This window comes from Notolepis coatsorum (genome assembly GCF_963971535.1).
Source record: "Notolepis coatsorum genome assembly, chromosome: 3".
NCBI lineage: Eukaryota > Metazoa > Chordata > Actinopteri > Aulopiformes > Paralepididae > Notolepis > Notolepis coatsorum.
Genome location: NC_140167.1, coordinates 130,176,005 through 130,195,911, shown reverse-complemented (window position 1 = coordinate 130,195,911; position 19,907 = coordinate 130,176,005). Strand labels below are relative to the sequence as shown.

Below are 19,907 nucleotides of genomic sequence, written 5' to 3'. Positions count from 1 at the left end.
GCCCATTCATAGCAATATAACATGAGGAAATACATCCTCAATGCAATTTGGTGAAAACAACTTTGATAGTAGAGATACTATAGATGGCTACTTGTGCTGCAACCCAGCGATAGTGACACAAGAGTTAATAGATTTGATTTAGTTAAATGGTATAACAACATAAAATTAGTTTATATGCGGACGACGTAATATTGTTCATGCAAAACCCCAACACCACATTGCCGCATCTACTCAAGTTGATAGAGAACTTTGGTGATTTATCGGGATTTAAAATAAATTGGCCGAAGTCGGCTTTTCTTCCTCTTAACATCTGTGCAAAAAAAGACACAACCCTCCCAGGTGCGATACCCATGGTTAAACATTTTAGATGCTTGGGTGTGGAATTATTTCCCACCATAAGACAAACGGTGAAGCACAATTACACAAAAATACAGAACAAAATCAAAGACGACCTGGACAGGTGGGCAAAACTTAAAAACTCAGTACAGGCAAGGGTATCAATAGTTAAGATGGATGTATTACCAAGAATCAATTTCATCAGCTCAATGCTACCGTTACCTCCTCCAGAGGGCTACTGGAAAAGACTACAATCCTCCACATACAAATTTATTTGGAATAACAAACCACCTCGCATAAAAAGATCCACCGCACAGAGAAATAAAGCAGACGGTGGCATGGCAGTTCCAGATTTTTTACAATATTTTAAGGCTTTCACATTAAGACTATTGAAAATATGGTTTGATCCCCAGGCTTTGGTATCTTGGAGAGAATTGGAAGAAAACATAGTAGCCCCACAGAGACTGAAAGACATAGCACACACTAAACTTTCAATCAAGCATTGTGAGCGGGAATTTGGCCCCATAATTACCCATGCAATCAGAACATGGCGGGAAACACAAAAGAAATATCCTAACCCTCAAAAATGGCATAATCACACTCCCATATTCAATAACAATGCACTCTTAATGGGAAAACGCCCTATAAGATTCCCTATATGGGAAGAGCAAGGCATACACTCATTAGGGGATATTTTTAATAACCAGGGCTTATGTAGTTATGGCGAAATATGCACAAAGTTTAACCTCACCGAGTCCACATGGCTTTTTTACATACAGTTACGACTATGTCTGAGGTCTCACGGTGTTCCATTACTCATACCAATTGAACACCACAGATACCACAAATTTTTCTATGAAAGAGAAACATTGGGAGGTTTTGTATCAGGTTTTTATTATCAATTACTAACGTCCTCGTATGAAACCCTTCAACTAGACACTGTCTGGAGGAGGGATATACCAGACCTGGAAAATGACTTTGATTGGCAAGGAGCCTGGGCAATGTCCGACTTACATCAAGGAACCCGGATCATCAACAAATCAATCTGAACTATATTCACAGGACATACTTGACTCCGATAAGGCTGTGCAGAATGGGGCTTAAACAAGACTCCAAATGCTCCCAATGTACAAATGGGGACGAAGGAACATTTATGCACATGTATTGGGACTGCCCACCAGTTAAGGCATTCTGGAAAGATGTGTCCCAACAATTATCAAGACTCGTATCTTGGAATATACCTGTACACCCCTCGGTATTACTATTGAATGATGTTTTTGAGTTTGCAGTGAATCCACAGCTAAAGAGATTGGTTTTATCGGGTATCACAGTAGCTAAAAAGCTGATCGCATCACGCTGGTTTCAACCGGAAAAAATGTGCCGGAAAGTTTGGTTTCTTACATATCTCGATGTGATATATCAAGAAATATCTACAGCAAGAATTCTGGGTCTCAATGAATCCAAAATGTCAATGTGGGTAGAAGTGGTGGAGAGAATAAAAGCTAGCTTATAATGGTAGTGTCTGGTTAGGAGTGAGGGATAATGGAGGTACTATCCAAGGGGGGGTCCGGGAGGGGGGGGTTCGAGCTGGAGCATATGTGTGTAGGGTTTTAGAAAATAGGTATTAGGGGTATATTCTATACTAACATTTATATAATTGTAATTTCGCTGGATATACACTGTATACGGTTAAAATGTTATTATAGACTATTTTTGTTTTATCTTGTTTCTGTACTTGCATGTATTTTTAACCACCTTGACTGAAAGTTTCATTATGCATTATGTGTTGAGTACTGACTTTTAATAATTTTTGTTTTGCAATAATAAAAAAAAAAAAAAAAAAAAAAAAAAGATGGCTACTTGTGCTCAACAAATGTATTATTATTAGGAGAGATACAGATTTATTCAGTCAAAAGTAGGGATGTCCGATATTATCGGCCTACCGATATTATCGGCCGATATCGGCATTAAAATGTGATATCGGAAAATATCGGTATCGGTTTTCAAAAAAACATTTCTATAACTTTAATTTACCCAACAATTATGATAATGTTCAAAGACAGAGAAATGCCCATTCATAGCAATATAACATGAGGAAATACATCCTCAATGCAATTAGGTAAAAACAACTTTGATAGTAGAGATACTATAGATGGCTACTTGTGCTGCAACCCAGCGATAGTGACACAAGAGTTAATAGATTTGATTTAGTTAAATGGTATAAAATGGAAGTTTTATGTCAGAGAGCCAGCAAATGCCTTACCTTCCAATTTCCTTGTATATGTCATAGAGGTCTGTCATTCTGCGCTTCTTCCTTAGAATGGTCTCCTCATCCTCCATGGGATCCTCTTTGCTTTTAGCTATTGGAAACATTTACAATATGATCAAATAAGCAGCAGAATGCATATGTAGAAGGAAGCTATATGGGTAGGATAAGGTCCTTTCAGTGTAATTTCAGAGTAAAAAATAATAATAATAAAGACATGGTTGCTTTTGAGGAAATCTTTTTTTAATCTTATTTGCTCGAAGGTCAACATAAATATACACACTTCTAGTTTACTGTAGTTTGGAAAAGTCCCTATGGATTGATTATATAGCGGATACAGACCACAAAACACCTCTCCTGGTGTTTTAAGCTAGGCTAGTGATCAGTATCCACTTCCATTAATTCTCGCTAAGCTAGGCTAGCTTGCAGCCGGATAGCTTTCTACTGAACGAGGAAATTGGTACCTATCTTCTTGTCTAACTCTGGAGAACACGGTAAGCTCATTTCACATAATGTTGATGTGTTCCTATAGATCTAGTCTTCTTGGTGCTTTTTACCTGCATGGACTGTGAGTTCAGCTTTACACGACACAGATCCTGCCAGGTTCCTGGCAATGCAGGTGTAGACACCCGAGTTGTCTGGGCTGGTGTTCAGGATCACCAGGGAACACTCATTATCGTCATAAACAAACGTGTAATGACTGCCCTCTGACAGCAGGACATCATTCTGAAACACAGAAACAATGTATCATTTACAGAATTTAATATTATAATATTATAGAACTGAGCTTCCCCTGTGATTTTCCAACATTGCAGCCACGCCCAGTAAAGATCAAACTATCAGTAAATTATGGCCATAATGTAGGTTCATAATCTTTTGAAGGAGAGATAGATTATTTACTTATCTTACTGTTATAACCAATAAAGGTAAATGTTTTAACTTGATCTTTGAGAAAAAATCAAAAGGTTGTCCCATGTCAAAATTAGTCCATGAGGGTTCTGATGAAGACTTTTTGGGCCCTCTATGCAGACTTTCAGCAAGTCTGTAGCTTTGTCAACTTCACTCAAGTGAATTGCCCACAATCCAAAGAGAAAGTGATATGATGATTAAAAAGCGTGTCGTTTTTTTTTATCTTTACATATAGAATCATTACCCATAAAGGTAAAATACACATAGACCGGACAAAAAATATATAAGGAACATGCTGGTGCTCTAGTGCGACATCTAGAGGCTGAATGTTAATATTTTATTAACTATTTTATTTAGGCCTATTTTATATGATTATACAGAACCTGTGGATTTATTATAGACCCACATTCATGCTTTTATGCTGTTTTTCTATTTTTATAACAACATCCAAGGTATTACAGTAGGTTGCTGGCGCTGTGCTTCTGTTGATTGAGAGGAGCAGTGCTGTTCCAAATGCTTTTCAGAACCCTCTTCAGAAGAGTCTGGAGATTGGGCTTTAGCCGGCCATCACAGCGAAACACAGACACTGGTCCAATCAGAGGTCTTTGAAAGCTAGCAAGCTGATATGAGGAGACGCAACTCAGAAACAGTGAAAGATTGAGCGATGGAGAATAAAAAAAATGGTCACGTCTGTGGAAGTTGTTTTTCATACTGTACAAGAACGCACAGCTTCTTCTGCAGGAAGGAAAACAAACTGTGATACGCCCAACTATGCTGACTGTTTGCAGACCAGGACGAATGTCAAGGAGAGGGTTAATGTAGACAATTAGCACAAACTATTAACACTGTCCTTTAAAAAAAAATAAAAAAAAACATGTAATATATTACTCCCCAACACCAAATAGCATTACTTGAGTTAATTCAAAAGATGTTTCACTCATTCTTGATAAACACCTTGAACCAGAGGATGTCTGGGATGGGCTTGCCCTCCACAACCACAACAAAGCGAGGTGTCTCTGCGACACGCACGTCCAAGTCCTCCATGATGGTTTCAAATGTTGGTGGGGCTGTGGAAAGAAGACATCAAGCTCACTCTCTGCTCTTGAATATACATATTATTAGTAGGGATGTCAATGTTAACACAGGCACTTTTTAGATTAATTTGAAAACCTTAATGCGTAAAAAAAACAAATTGCACAATTTGGGTTAATTAATTAAATTAACTAACCCTTTTTGACCCCAACCGCCTTCCATAGCTTTGACTTCCAGCCAAGGTGGCTGGTGTGTTTACCTCTAAGCTCTTTGTGTTTATGTTCCTGATAACTTCCTGACATGCAAACTGGTAGAATGATGAGTGACCAGTCACCCCCTGAATGTCGTATTTCATTGTACAAAGTTTTATACAAAGTTGTATAAACGATGCAGTGATGAACGGTCTTTCCCAGCGAAGCAACATGTATTAAGTACACAGGTTGAGCGACGCTATGCTCGCTAACTATGATCACGTTAGGCAGCATAGAGATTGTCTGAAGGAGTTGTCTGCCAACAAAAATCACATCAGACATCAGCAAATAAAATTTATTCACAAAACGGATCACCATATGACTGAGTCTTGGATCTCAATCTACATATTCAGTCTATTCAATCTTCATAGTCAGTATTTCAGACCTAATTCGATGTTTGCCACTCTATTAAGTTATAATCACATTGGATGGTTAAGTTCTGGTTGCATGGAGGAATCTATTGATACAATCTTCATGTATACTGGTGGAGTTAGATCACAGTCTGCTCTTTATGTGGCCCCTCCTTATACTTGACTTTTGATAATGTTATGATGATGTGTTTTGTTTGGGGGGGATTTCTGCTTCTTTAGACATAAGCAGGAAGCCGGACCAGCAGACCATTGTGCTGGTCCGGCTTCCTGCTTTTTTCTACTTAAATCTTTGGGATAGCAGTACCAAGTGTCAATCATTGAGAGCACGGTCTAACTTGACTTTGCTTCTTTAGACATGACAGGGAGTGACCGGGGATCGTGGGGAGATAGCAGGGGGAGGACATCTCAGGCTGGAACCGAACCCCTGTACTTTGTGGCTACAGTGTGTGCCTTAGCGTGGCGAGCCACCAGCACACCACCAGAGTCATCTTATGTAATGTGCGCACTATGTACTTTTGGGAGGGACTATCTGTGGTTCCCCAACACCATGGGCCAAGACGCAGCTGCACTCCATGCACCCCTTGTAATTAAAGGAACATACCAACATTTGGGGAAATTGGCTTACCGTCTTCTCCAGAGAGAGACAAGAAGAGATACCAGTTTCCTCTCTGTGCGTTCAGTAGAAAGCTATCTGGCTGCACGTTAGCCTAGCTTAGCACAATGAATGGAAGCGGACAGTGCTGGTTAGTCCTCGGCAAAATCCGTGCCGATATGTCAGGCATGCGTGAGAAAAACGTGAGTACACAAGTTCAAGTTCAATTCAAGTTAAGCCCTATGTTACTCTATTTCAGTGGTTCCCAAACTAAGGGGTGCGCGAGCGCCCTCTAGGTGGTGCGTGACATGAAAAGGCTAATGGTGGTATTTTTTTTTTTTTTTTTTTTTTTTTTTTTTTATACAATAAAATTTCATACAAATCTTAGTCAAATCTTTAGTATTATGGATATTAAACATGCTGGCAGAGTATTGTCGTGAACATTTTAATTAAATAAAGAAATTCCCTATCCATAGTCACCATGGGAAGAGATAAAATAAAAAATTTAATCTGTGCACGGAGACCAGCAACAATTTTTTCTAACCGAAACCCATTGGGGGGTGCGCAAGCTAGGTCGGGAGGTGACAGGGGGTGCACGGCCAAAAAAGTTTGGGAACCGCTAGAGCTGCCGCGGTATCGGTATTACCGCGGTATCGCTGTTACATCATGCCCACCGCAGCGTTGGGCTGAATACCGGCATCACCGCTGTTTTTTATTATATTATTATTATTATTACGCTCTCGTTGGGCTTGCGGCTCTGCAGATATACCCTACTTCTCTGTCGAGATTCCAAGCGACCCTATTGGGTACCAGAAAAGTCACATGAAACACTGCAGACCACAGATTGGTCAGAAGAGATACGCGAAGTGCTTTTACTTCCTGAATCTCAGCCATGAGCCATTGATCAGAGCTCAGTCACAACACGGCTAATAGTACGTTAGCTCCCACCGGAGACAGGAGTGGATTGCCGTCGCTCCTCAGGGAACGAGGCATAATGATTTTACTGCAACGAAATGTTATAATAAAAGCCCTTCGTTCTATACACTTGTCTGATTGAAAACTTTATTAACAGACCGCAGAATGGGTACAACTCGGCACGCTCTGAGCAAAGAAAGGAACTTAGATATTAATTTAGTAACGCTTGCCTTGCTATGGTCCGGTAAATACGAACGTGTAACTATACTAACGTTAATGCCACAAATCGAATGCCTTTGTAATCATAAGTAGTAACGTTATAATAATAATAAGAAGAAAGGGTCGGGGGGGTAACCGGCGGGCGCGCCGCTACCACTCCTGCTCGCGACACCGAGGGGATACTTCGAATCCGTGTTTCACTTTTAATAACGAATGCGTGCTTGCCGAATCCCAAACAATATTCATGCTGCAAAGTCATCCTCTAAAGATAGACATTTAGACTAGAGGCAGGCTATATGCTATAAAGAGTAGACTACTACTAAAAAAAAATGCATTCAAACTTTTTTTTTTAATTTTTTGTGTGCGTGCGGTAAAAACCGCGGCGGTAGGAAATATTTTGCAAATTTGTGCGGTAAGGAAATAATCAATACCGCGGCAGCTCTAGGAACCGCTGCTCTATTTCATTAGCACTAAAAGTGATTTTTTTCTTTAAGAAACTTCAGAATGTTATCTTTCAAAAGAGACCAGGCTTATGCATGTGCTATAAGCATAAAGTATAAAGATATGCTTTGCATAAAAAAGTATGCAGTCCTCAAGTTCAAGTAAAAAAAAAAATCCGCTTTTCTGGGTGCATGTTAAGAGGTTAAAACAATAAGGCATCTTTGAGTAAACTTTGAGTATCATTAAGTATCTCGAGGCTGGGGCCAGCATGTCCTCTTTTTTGGAAATCTAAATATGGTCACCCTAACTAACACCTCTCCCGAAGGCTAACCGGCACTGTCCGCTTCCATTCATTGTGCTAAGCTAGGCTAACATGCAGCCAGATAGCTTTCTACTGAACGCACAGAGAGGAAACTGGTATCTAGCTTCTTGTCTCTGAAGAAGAAGGCTATATTTGAATTCCTCCTGAAACATATACAATGTTTCCATCCAAAAGCAGAGTTATCTCAAAGGTTTACCAGACAACTCACCTGCCATCTCAACGCTGAAGGTGCAGGTGTCGCTGCCGTGCTTGTTGGTGGCCAGACATACCATCTGGCCCCCGTCAGCCCCCTTCACCCCCAGGAGCTTCAGCGTGTGCTGGTCGTCGTCCGGCATCGTCATCTCGTACAGGCCTGGTCTGCTACCAAGGACCACCCCCTTCCTATGGAACAGCATGGCAGCTCAGACATAATAGCAGCGCCTTAAACCTGCCTTCGCGGTCAATTCAAGGTCAATAATGAATGAGTGAATTAATGATCATTGCATTTATATAGCGCTTTTCTAGACACTCAAAGCGTTTTACAATGTAGGGCTGAGATTGCCTCCTTCACCACCACTGTGTAGTGAAGATGATGAGTCCGGAGCTCTACCCATGTAGCCACGCTACCGGACGAGGTTAAATAACCTTCCTTAAATAAGATTAAGGAAGTTACAAATGGCATATTTTCCATCTCCAAATTAAACTCTTCAAGAATGCATGTGGTGGGAAAGAATTATAGTAAAAATAGTGGATTGGGGCTTGGTGAGCATACATACCTCTTCCATATGACTGAAGCATTGACATGATTGAGGGTGACAGTGATGGTGACTGGCTGGTTCTCCATCACATACACAATGTCTGGCTTATCGATTATCACTGGAGACTCCTCAAGATAGGGACCTGGAGGAAAATCAAACTTCATTTAACATAATAATATTTGACTGTGTGACACGTATACACCACACAGAAAGGAATAATAATAATAATAATAATAATAATAATAATAATAATAATAATAATAATAATAATAATAATAATAATAATAATAATAATAATAATAATAATAATAATAATAATAATAATAATAATAATAATAATAATAATAATAATAATAATAAATATACTTGTTCACAGTTTATTATTGTTGATCTGGGTCAGGGAACATTTTTGTCTGTAAGCCCAATGTAGACAATGATGATTTTGATCATTCCTCACCTCCTCCACAACACATTATATGGTAAATGCATTGTTTAGAATGGGTTAAGGACATAATGAAATAATGTCAAATCAAAATGGGCAGTTTTCCGCAACACATTATATGGCAAATGCATTGTATAAAAGATTCAAGATTCAAGAGTTTTATTCATCACATACATACCAGGGCATACAGTGAAATGCGGTTGGCCATGCCCACTTCGATTGTGCAATAAAAACAATAGTAATAGTAATAATAGTAAAAAAGATAAGTAATAAATAAATCGCTTAAAGGCACTGGATCCTATACAGTGTGCAGTTTTTCTTCTATGTCCCTATGCTATACTTGCTGTTACTAACTATACTATACAACAATCACAACAAGTTATTTTCTTAACACTTTCAGCTCTTAACACTATAGTCCGGTTAACTCGCCGAATGTTGAGCACCAGGACCCCCGAAAACCAGAGTATAATCGGGTTTTCATCGTTATTTCTTTTATTCGATATTTCCATTCATAAAAACATGCCGGCAGCCTGTGTTATCAGCTTATCACTGGGGATGGGTCTGAGATCGCAAAAGTCCAATACCGCCGCCTAACGCCTTGCGGCCGCTATTGCACTCCTTTTGAAACGATGTGGCTTGGTGTCTGGGCCAAGCTGCAGCCTGCGGGCGGGGTCTAACTAGCTGGGCAAGCCAAACGCTTATAACGGATGCATCGACGAGGGGGGCGTTCATGTTATTTTTTTTATTATCTTTTTCCTCCTTCTTTTTCCGATTTTTCTCCCATCCCAATGTTAGTCGTTATGCCAATTCCCAATCCCCCTTCCTGGTTGTTGTGCACTCTACCCCCTACCGTCGGTCTGGGAGGGCGGAGACTAGCACATCCTCCACTCTATGTGTAGTCAGCCCACCGCTTCTTTTCACCTGGCAGCGCGGACTCTCACTGGGAGAGTGTAACATGTGGAAGATCACACTACCTCTCCCAGATCCTTCCCTTGCTGTGCAGGCGCCCCGACCGAACTGTAGGAGTCGCTGTTTACAACGACCAGGACCCACCCACGCCGGCTTCCCACCCGCTAACACTGCCAATTGTGTTAGTATGGACGGTCAGCCAAGCCGGAGGCACCACAGCCGGATTCGATCCCACTGGCTCTGTGGTGGTAGACAGACGCTTAGTCCGCTGCGCTACCCGGCCGACCCTCCCCCCGTTCATGTTCAATGCTGGATTACGTTGGCACCTTGATCGACATCAGTACTTGGAATGGCGATCAGATAATTGGAATATTCTTTTCGGGACAGATCCTGGTCAAGGTAAGAACTACCGTAATTCCTCTAATAGTGACCCGGGCTTGTATTTGCTTAAACTGTAGTGGGTACCAGGCTTTTATTAGGAGGAGGCATGTATAAGAGAGAGGCCTATATTTCAAATTTTCAAACCGATCATAATGAATAAATCAACATTTTGTGTCAGTTGGAACCCAGTCAAATGTTTTTTTTTTTGTATTTTCTTTTTTTTATTATTGTTTAAACAAACACATAAACAAACATGACAACACACGATTAGATATACAAGCATTGTTAACAGTGCACATCAAATTAAATCAAGTAACTTTACCTTAGCAGCTCAGTATGCAGCTCAGTATATTAGTAACCCGGCTTGTATTAGGAGGTCGGCTTATAATTGCTTAGCTCAAGAGCGCACCCGGCCATTAATAGAGACCCGGTTTGTAATTGAATACCGGTCACTATTAGAGGAATTACGGTATATGGTATCAATATTGCGTTGATCCAAAAATTCCTTCATGCTGATCGGGCCGTGTGTGTGTGGCGTGTTCCGTTGGTTGCGATCAAAGCACGGAGGGGCGCCCCCCCCCCCCCGCCCTTTCATGCATCCATGATGAAACATAATACAGATAAATTAAATTTGATTTGAGAACAGTAGCTAGTCCAGGGAAGAAATGATAACGCGCTTACTAGAATACACGTTGCCGGCCATTACGGAGCATTTTGGAAATGACACCAGACCGCCTTGAAACTACACTCATATTCACGACGGTATAAAACGGGAATGTATTGATGGAAAAATTCTCTGTTTTTTGCATCTTGACCGGAAGAAACTCAATGACAATCGACCATATTATTAGATCTATAGCTATAATATATAATATAGCTTTAGGCCTGCAAACACAGCCACGTATCCCCATGTTAAAAGGCGCTGGCCTTTCAACAGTAACAGTAAACAGCGCCATCTGGTGCTGTTAAAGTGTTAAAGTGTCCATTTCCTTCCTTTAAAGTATCCTTTCTTGTGTGTTTAAAGTGACCTTTGGTGTGTTTGTGTGTGTGCGAGTGCAGAATGTTGTGTTGTGTGTGTGTATGTGTGTGTTCATGTGTGCTTGTGTGTGGAGAGATCAATGTTCATTTTTCTGATGGCCTGAGGGAAGAAGCTGAGCCTTAGCCTCTCTGTTCTTGTTGCATATATATGGAGGCGCTTGCCTGACCGCAGCAGCTTGAAGAGGCTGTTATTGGGGTGGTGAGGGTCCTTCATTATTCTACAGGCTCTGGATTTGCACCTCCTATTGTATAAGTCCTGCAGGGGTGGTAGTGCAATACCTGTAGTCCATTCTCTGTAGGGCCTTCCTATCCTGGGCCGTGCTGTTTCCAAACCAGGCAGTGATGTTCCCAGTCCAGAATGCTCTCTACAGCCCCGGAATAGAAGGAGTGGAGAATCTTCCCTGATACTCTGAACTTCCTTAATTGTTTCAGGTGGTAGAGGCGCTGTTTCGCATTTTTTACCACAGTGGCTATGTGAGTTGACCATGTCATGTCCTCTGTGATGTGGACGTCTCCCAGGTACTTAAAACTGCTCACCCTGTCTACTATAGCCCCATTTATCCACAGTGTTTTGTGTGTCCCCTGCTGTATTTTCCTAAAATCCACGATCAGCTCCTTGGTTCTACCAATGTTCAGGAGTAGGCTGTTATCCCGGCATCAACATGCCAGTACATCAACCTCCTCCCGGTAGGCCTTCTCGTCGTTGTTAGAGATCAGCCCCACCACCACTGTGTCGTCAGCAAACTTCACTATGGAGTTGGAGCTGAACCTGGCCACACAGTCATGTGTGTACAGTGAGTACAGCAGGAGGCTCAGAACACAGCTCGACCGTGTGAGCTCAGATGTGTGATGCACATGTCAGTACCTCTATCTAGTAGCTGCACCGCATCGGTGGCCAGTGAGGGTTTGCTGAAGGCCTTGGAGGTGATGGTCAGGACCCTGAAAGCATAGCGGACTCCTTTGGTGAGGTTACTGATGGTGTAGATCGTCTCCTTCAAACTGGAGGCTATGATGGTCCACTGGATGGAGCCCAAGGCTTGTTGTTGGATGGCATACATCAAGGAACTGGGTTCTGAAATAAAAAGATAATGCTAATGTGTACTGTACATTCCAGAACACTTTTTCTGTGTGGGGAGGTTGAGCATCTGAACTACCTTGTTTTTTAGTACTCCTAACAGTTACTCACAAAGATGCATATCATTTATCATTGATAATAATATATAACTAAAGTCAAATTGAGAACATTTGTTATTTCAGACGAGTGTATCAAACTGGTAGCCCTTCATATGACTCAGTACCCATGAAGTAGCTCTCAGTTTCAAAAAGGTTGGTGACCCCTGTCCTAACTGTTCACATCCTCTATGGTGGTAGTTTTATGTATGCAAAGATCAGAGTTATTAAATTCAGCAATATTAGACTGTGATATTAACTTTCATACCAGCAATAATTATGTAACAATCATTATTTATGCATTATTATTACTAAAAGTGATTTTTTTTTTAATTATTAACAGATGTTAATAGATGATGAATCGGTGCAATTGTAGAATAACTATCAGAAAATGTGTCACGATTATGAGGAATTTACAAATAGTAAATTACTCACCATTTACAAATTATTTGTTAATAATGACTACTACATCATACTATTGATTTACTATGGGCCACACAAAATATGAATTACATTAAGTAATTCGTTATTAATGATTCATACATATGTTTCACAAATGTATAAATCATTATCAATTAAAAATTATTAATATAAACCTTTTTCCAACTCATTTGATATGATATGATAATAATATCAATACATTTATTTATATTGCGTCCCTCAACCAATAGTTACATCGGCCCAGGGCGCATCCCGGGAGAGAAAGAGAAAACAAACAAAAAAGACAGGAACAAAACGAAAAACAGAAAAATACAGGCAGTCCAACCAATCAGATAGAGAAACAGACAGACATAGTACACCACACAACAAAACTAAAAAACTAAAAAAAACTATGCTCATGGATTGTTTATGGCGAATAGGTGGGTTTTGAGCATGGCCTTAAAGGTCTGTAGGGTGCTTGCAGATTTCAGGTTGAGTGGGAGCTTGTTCCAGAGGGTCGGTGCTGCGACTGCGAAAGCCCGGTTTCCCTTTGTCACCAGTCTTGTGTGGGGGATTTTTAGGCAGATTTGGTTGTTTGAAACGGAGGGATCTGGAGCTGGTTGATTGGACCAGGAGTTATTTTATGTAGGCTGGGGCAAGACCGTTTATGGCTTTGTATGTGAACATGAGGATTTTGAAATGTATTTGCTGTTTTACCGGGAGCCAGTGTAGGGATACAAGGACTGGGGAGATGTGGTCCCTCATCTTGGTGCCCGTCACGAGCCTGGCGGCTGCGTTCTGGACGAGTTGGAGGCGGTTTAAGTATTTGTCTGCGACACCAGACACTGCGACACCATACATTTGTCAAGCTTTGTAATATATAATATGTTTTAGATGTATGTTGAGCTTCAGGTATTCTCTCATCTGTTCTCTCTGAATGATACAGTGGATCAAATTTTATTAGAGACAATAATAATAATAATAATAATAATAATAATAATAATAATAATAATAATAATAATAATAATAATAATAATAATAATAATAATAATAATAATAATAATAATAATAATAATAATAATAATAATAATAATAATGTTAAAGACAAATAATCATTGTGTACCAATGGAAGGGTCCAGCCTCCTTGGTTTCTTCCAGCTCAGGGTGACCGTTTTACCAGTGATAGACTCTATTGTTGGAGGACCTTCTGGGGGGTCAGGAAGGATATCTGAAAAGATCCAAATAACAGTAAGGGATACAAAGAAGTGGCAGAAGTGCATCCATAACAGGTCACCCCTTCATCTGATTATTTAGCGTATCATAAATGTTAGATTGCAAGGCTGTGTATGTCACTTTCTAAACAATGAATTCAGGATTTTCTTCAGAAATCATAATGTTTTGTATAACACGAGAAGATTGTCACATCAAACCTACTAAGACATAATTGAGAATCATTAGAAACATGACTGAAGCATAATAAAAAAAGAAGATTTAAAAGTGTTTTAATTTGTGCAAACAACTTCAAAGAAGTAACAAAACTCACCTGTGACATAGAGATGGGCATAGCAGGTGGCCTTGCCCACTTTATTGCAGATAACACTCTTGTAGACCCCAGCATGGGCGTGGCACACATTACGGACGACCAGGCTGTGGATGTCTCGATCTGCCAAAAGATAAAGTGTAAAAGACTGTTCTAAAGAGGACACATTTCTGTGTTGTACACATTTATTGTAACTTTAAGCTTAGGCTACTATACTTTACAACACAATTTTTTATTTATTTTTTTACTTACATTTTTATTAACATTTACAGACATACAACACTTAGACAATACCTACAATGACATCAATAACATAACAACACACTAACATGGGCCCCTTGAATATGGCTTCGTTCAGCCTCCCAGACCCCCATAAGAGGGACCCCCCCCCCTCCCGCCATCCCCCCTAGAAATAGGGCTCCCCTACATCCCAGGTCCGTCCCACGCGGGGCCGAGCACTCAGCGACATGGGTGCCTTGAATTATTTGGGCCAGGCTCAGTAGAGGAGCGAGTGGTGGTACTCCCCCCACCGAGCCAAGCCCGCTACCACCCATGTCACCAAGCACCCCACCCCACGCACAACGACCCCACAACATACAAGACCCCACTCTCCCGGGCCAAACCGCGGAAACGATGTTTATGTTTATACAATAATACAATAATACAATGTTTATAGAATGTTTTATACATTCTAATATAAAATATACAGTAAAATATACAGAAGTGTACAGTAAGTGTACAGTAAGTGTAATATTGAATATTGTAAAATATACAGTAAAATATACAGAAGTCTACAGTAAGTGTACGGTAAGTGTAATATTGAACAGTGTTGTTTTAAAAGTAAAAGTCCAGGAAGATGGTAACTGTCACCCTGTGCTCAGTGATGCAGTGAGGCACAGTGATGCATTGTAAAGTCTGATGGCTGTCGGAATGAAGGACTTCCTGTCCAATTGTGACCGACTTACATTGTGTCATCTTCCTGTCCTCCGTGCTGTCGATCCTCTTGCCATTGTGGAACCAGACGATAGTGGGGTACGGCAGGCCGGCCACCTTGCACTTCAGCACCGCCTCCTTCCCTGCGACCACGTCCAGATCATAGAGGGGTTTCACAAAGTCAGGCATGGTGAAGCGTTCCACCTCGTTCTCCGGCACCTCCGGCTCCTCTGGGATAGATGGCATCTTCTCCAGCTTGGCCCTGAGAGACGACGGATCAAGATTCAAGATTCAAGAGATTTATTTGTCACATACATTATACGAGACATATAGTGAAATTAAGGTGACCATGCCCGCCTTGATTGTGCAAAAATACAAATAATAATAGAAATAGACATGATAAAAAGTATTAAGATAAAATACAATACAATGCTAAGCTTCCAAATTAAAAGGTAATGAGTCCTACTGTATATACACTACTATACAATATACTATACAATATACAGTTATACTATATATACTATCCTATACTAGCTATACTAACTATATTATACAAAAAAGGTATGTTTTTTTTTCTTTAAAGTGACCTTTTCTTTTGTGTTTAAAGTGACCTGTACTGAGTTTGTGTGTGAGAGAGCCTTCCCATCGATCAGCAGATGGGAAGGAAATGGATAGTCAGAATGAGGGAGATATGGAGGGAGAGATGGAGGGAGGTGGTTGTGCAAGAGATGGGGAGGTGAGGATAGTTGTAATTTAACTTGGGGAGGAATGTGTTTCAAGATACTTGTGCCCTAATGACGAGGATAAATGCTTAATGAAGAAACCCAATCCCACTGCCAAAGGAAGGCCTAACATGCCTATAAATACTTACTATACTATGGGACCACACATGATGAATGTATTACAAGGCACCATATTCATAGATACAGAAAAATCTAACCTCTACTGCAAGAGTGCAGTAGGGTTAACGCCTCGTTAACAGCACTGCCAGGTTAATGGTGCATGATTACCGCAGTAGCAGTGCAGAGCAGAGCTCAGTCCTAAGAGCTGCATCTGTAATGTCTCCCATCTTCTCTAATTTATTTACCACTGCTCTTTTAAGCCCATCTAACACCATTATCGAATCCCCTGTTAACAATCTCCCATTATTTCCCTTTCATTTGCCCTATAGGCTATAAGCCATTTAACTATAGCTTTCTGCCCACAGCTCTTCTCTCTGACCAACCATCTACACCCTCTCCTCCATAACATCAATGGTATTCAAAGTGCAAAAGCAACATCAAAAGCATTGTATCTCTAAAAAGTTAACTTTTCAGGAATTGGGGAAAGAAAAGGCTTATTTCTAGATGCGACGTACCTCATAGACTAAATAACTCCCCCCCTCAGTCACCTTCTCATTCACTCACACACTCTTCTACATATCTTTTATGCAAAACAGCTACACAATGTAAAAGCTATGTTCACAATTCTAGAAAACAAGCTAAATGTGGAAAAGCTCATGAAACAAGGATGTAACTCCCAAATGACGCCTACATTTGTGAGGAGATGGCAGGCCGCGGCTCCTGTACGTAGAGCTCAGCGGAGCTCTCCGCTTCGCCATGGGGGTTCCGGGCCGTGACCGAGTAGAATCCCTCGTCCTCGTTGCTGACGTGGGAGATGATCAGGGAGTGGCGGCCTCCCTCCTGGAGAATACGAACATCCTCACTCTCTGTCAGCGGGTGGTCTGAACGTACAGACAAAACGGAACAGGTGATGATGACACATTAGTTCCAAGTACACATTAGCCCTGGCAGCACATAACCCCCACCCTCATCCACCTCCACTGGCTCCCGGTCAAGCACTGTATCTCTTATGAGATCCTCATCCTTACCTACAAATCCCTCCATGCCCTTGTCCCTCAATACCAATATCTAACCTCCTCCACCCGTACACCCCCTCCCGGAGGCTGCGATCCTCAGACAAATGCTCTCCATCCCCCGCACCCGCCTACAATATTATTATTTATTTTGTGTTTATTTATGTGTTTTTTGTTGCCTTTTATAGCGTCCTTGGAATTCTTGTTTTTGTCTGATGTGTGGGTTGGATTTCAGTGGGGATGGGGGGAGGGGTTGTTACTGCTGGCCACAGCTCAGGCTCTACCAAGAGAGGTCTGGAGAAATCCATAGTATAATAAGTTACTAAACTCCAACCCACACGGCAGACCAAAACAACAAAAGTAGATCAAGCGCAGTACTAAGGTTGGCTCTTTTGCCTATAGGTCACTGTTTGACCGCATTACAGATTCTACCTTTAAAGACCATTTATAAATTGACTGACCGAGCCTGTGTCCATCAGAATGTGTATGACGAGAATATTCCACAACATAGCCATACAGTGCTACTTACATCTAACTCAGCTCATTAATGATAAATGAGCTGAACTGTAACTACCTTATCACCCTGGGTACCTATTCACAAACTACACCATTTTTGGTACAAGAATAAGGATCTTGGATCACTGGTAAAGCTTTATTTATTTATTTTAAAGCCCTCAAGGGGTTTATCGAGTGGATATCCCCAACACACATCACATACATACAAGAGCGAATGCATTACAGTTCAACAACAAATTCAGTACAACTTCACTAAATGTTTAGAGGCAAACTGTCTTAGATCATCATTCTTCAACTAAAATGTGCTTAGTGACTAAGATACCAGGATGAGATGCATAACCTACCAAAATGGCTCCAGATGACCCTGGGACGTGGCGTCCCGCTGACCTTGCAGTCAAAACGAGCGTTGCGCCCCTCGATCACCTCCAGGACGTCCAGTTTACGGGTGAAGAGAGGTTCAGGGGAGGGAATGACTTTGAGTTTGCCACATGAGGTAACCTCCTCTAAAGCAGAAAACAAACAAATAAATAAAAACTAAATGTATTTGCAATCCTGAATTTGAGGTATTGTGGTTGTGGCTGATGGCACTTGATTGCATATTATTTTCATGTCGACCTACAATGCACCATGACCCCATTGTTCCCTGTACTGTACCTTTAGCTGTGCTCAGCTTGCACATATATGTCCCGCTGTCATCTTCATGTACGGAGTTAAGCAGCAGCCGGGAATTTCTTCCATCAAAGTGCATCTTGCAGTTCAGCAAGGCTGGCTGGATCAGTTTCCCGTCCGCAAGCCAATCCACATCAGTGTCCTGAGGTCCGATCACGTGGCACTCGAACAAGACCGTCTCCCCGGCCCGGGCAGTCATGTCCTTGACTGGACGAATGACAGCCAGGCTCGGCTCCACTGGGGCAACTGCGAGAAATTAGAGGAGATCTTGTGAGAACCCAATTCCAGCAATGCCCAAACCACAGCATTGCGATTGATGAGTTACGATATCCAAGTTGAGAATATACCAACAAACCGAGTGCAAACAGGTTTGAGAGCTTTGACTCGTGAACCAAATAACAGATCTAACAGATGCATTATTGTAGATTGGATTTAGATTTATTTTTACAAGATGCGAAGCACCTCACAGACGGGCAAATTATATCACTAACCCACATTCATTCAAGGTTAGCTACCAAAAGGAGGGAACACATCACCCCCGTGCTGGCCTCCCTTCATTGGCTGCCTGTCACCCTGAGAATAGATTTTAAAATCCTCCTTTTTGTTTTTAAGGCAATGACTGGCATAGCCCCCCTGTATATATCAGACCTCCTAACCCCCTACTCAGCACCCAGGTCCTATGGCCCTCCTGACTGTCCCTCGCACCAAGTCTAAAACTCAAGGTGACCGCTCGTTTGCAGCAGTGGCCCCCAGGCTATGGACTGGTCTTCCCCAGACATAAGATCTGCTCCCTCTGTGGATGCTTTTAAATCCCGCCTCAAAACCCACCTCTACTCCATAACATTTGGCTAGGATTAATCCCTGCTCCCTTACCATTCTCTCTACAATGTTCTCTGTCAGCCTAGTGCTTACTCGGTCCCCCTTGTGTTGCTGTTCTGTGTTCTGTACAGTGTCCAGTTACTCTATTGTCAGTCCCTGTCTTATGTCTTACCGTACTGTCTGTTGCATAGTCCTACTGCCATAACATATCGGCTAGTGTCCTATGTCTTAGCATATTGTCGGCTGTATAGTATTTGTGTCATAAATAACATGTCTACTGTCCTATGTCATACTGTATCGTCTGTTGTTTACTCCTAGTGTCTTGTGGTTTTACTGTATTGAGTGTCCATCCTGTCTTTTGTCATGTTGTATTGTCTTCTGTTACACTGTATGACTATGTCTATAGTTTTTTATTCTGTAGTTACTGTACAGCACTTTGGTCGGCTCTCTGAGCTTTTAAATGTGCTATATAAATAAATGACTTGACTTGATTTGACTTGCCCCTAGTGGCAGCTCAAAGGCACTTTGCGTCCTTGCTTTTAACACTATGTTACGTTACCTTTGACCTCCAGCCGTCCTTCACACTGCTTGGTCCCGTACTCGTTGATGATCTTACAGGTGTACACCCCCGTGTCTGACCTCACCGCCGACTTGATGATCATCTCAAAGGTGCCGTCCTCCCTCTCGCGCACAATATGACGCAGGCTCGTCTTCACCGTGACTCTGTCCCTCAGCCTAAAAAGGGGGCGGGACGATGATTAGAATCCTTCGTAACATTACTAATGATCGAGAAGACTACAAATTGAAATGGGATCCTGCATGAG

The 19,907-nt window shown here is 41.4% G+C and overlaps 1 protein-coding gene across 1 annotated transcript in view; it reads right to left on the bottom strand.

Moving 5' to 3' along the window:
• Nucleotides 1-19,907, bottom strand: part of spegb (striated muscle enriched protein kinase b) — a gene marked incomplete at its 5' end in the record, with an annotated part of 129,609 nt that overhangs the window by 28,688 nt on the left and 81,014 nt on the right. Inside the window, 13 exons of the mRNA XM_084311379.1 lie at nt 2,600-2,696; nt 3,160-3,328; nt 4,466-4,578; nt 7,863-8,035; nt 8,410-8,533; nt 12,027-12,233; nt 13,875-13,979; nt 14,295-14,414; nt 15,257-15,486; nt 16,758-16,947; nt 17,940-18,098; nt 18,250-18,510; nt 19,643-19,818. Coding sequence (XP_084167505.1) covers nt 2,600-2,696; nt 3,160-3,328; nt 4,466-4,578; nt 7,863-8,035; nt 8,410-8,533; nt 12,027-12,233; nt 13,875-13,979; nt 14,295-14,414; nt 15,257-15,486; nt 16,758-16,947; nt 17,940-18,098; nt 18,250-18,510; nt 19,643-19,818 — 2,124 coding nt within the window. The remainder of the gene's footprint in view (nt 1-2,599; nt 2,697-3,159; nt 3,329-4,465; nt 4,579-7,862; nt 8,036-8,409; nt 8,534-12,026; nt 12,234-13,874; nt 13,980-14,294; nt 14,415-15,256; nt 15,487-16,757; nt 16,948-17,939; nt 18,099-18,249; nt 18,511-19,642; nt 19,819-19,907) is intronic.